Source organism: Lupinus angustifolius, chromosome LG06 (genome assembly GCF_001865875.1).
Source record: "Lupinus angustifolius cultivar Tanjil chromosome LG06, LupAngTanjil_v1.0, whole genome shotgun sequence".
NCBI lineage: Eukaryota > Viridiplantae > Streptophyta > Magnoliopsida > Fabales > Fabaceae > Lupinus > Lupinus angustifolius.
In genome coordinates, this window is record NC_032014.1 from 13,324,778 (window position 1) to 13,325,566 (window position 789).

At 42.6% G+C, this 789-nt stretch overlaps 1 protein-coding gene across 1 annotated transcript; it reads right to left on the reverse strand.

Moving 5' to 3' along the window:
• LOC109350479 lies at positions 112-519 on the reverse strand. The gene is made up of 2 exons (XM_019591711.1): positions 404-519; positions 112-346 (listed from the first exon to the last, which is right to left on the reverse strand). Exons 1-2 carry the CDS (start codon positions 517-519, stop codon positions 112-114), a joined length of 351 nt encoding a protein of 116 aa, XP_019447256.1.

The following is a 789-nucleotide window of genomic DNA, read 5'->3' on the forward strand; positions in this document are numbered from 1 at the left end:
AAGATTTTCGTCCTTGAAAATAGAGCGTACCTCTCACTCAAACAGATGGGGATAGGATTCTCTCATTGCATCCTCGACTTCCCAAGTCGCATCTTCGCCATTCGCTTGACTTCATATGACCTTAACCAATGAGATTTCTTTCCCTCGAAGAGTCTTGATACTCTGATCACCGATCCTTACTGGCAATGTCTCAAACGTAAGATTATCCTTTAACTGAATTGAGTCGGGTTCAATTATGTGCGACGGGTCACTAATGTATTTTCTAAGTTGAGACACCTGAAAAACGTTGTGTAAATTGGACAATAAAGGTGGTAAGGCTATTTGGTAAGCTACTCGTCCAACCTTCCTAAGGATTTGGTAAGGTCCAATGAATTATAGGATAAGCTTACGGGCTTTTAATAACCTGCCAATACCAGTTGTCGGAACCACTCTCATGTATACATGATCACCTTCTTCAAAACTGAGAGGGTTCCTCCTCTTGTCATAGTAGCTCTTCTGTCTGCTCTGAGCTGTCTTCATGTTCTCCCTTATCATTCGAATCTTATCCGTCGTTTGCTGAACCACATCGGGTCATAAAATCAAATTCTCCTCCGTTTCAAACCAGCATAACGGCGTTCTGCGTTTCTTGCTGTACAAAGCTTCATACGACGCCATACCGATAATCTCTCTAAAGAGTACTTCATGTTGATAGGCAGAAAGTGTGATGTCTTGGTCAACCGGTCCACAATTACCCAAACAGCGTCGTAACCTTTCTGAGTCTTCGAAAATCCACTCACGAAGTCCATCGAA

Excerpts from the sequence above, each read along its gene's own strand:
- LOC109350479 (XM_019591711.1), bottom strand. The coding sequence starts at position 519 with ATGAAGACAGCTCAGAGCAGACAGAAGAGCTACTATGACAAGAGGAGG. Across the intron at positions 347-403 it reads CCGACAACTGGTATTGGCAG|GAAGGTTGGACGAGTAGCTT; the intron begins GTTATTAAAAGC and ends CCAAATCCTTAG.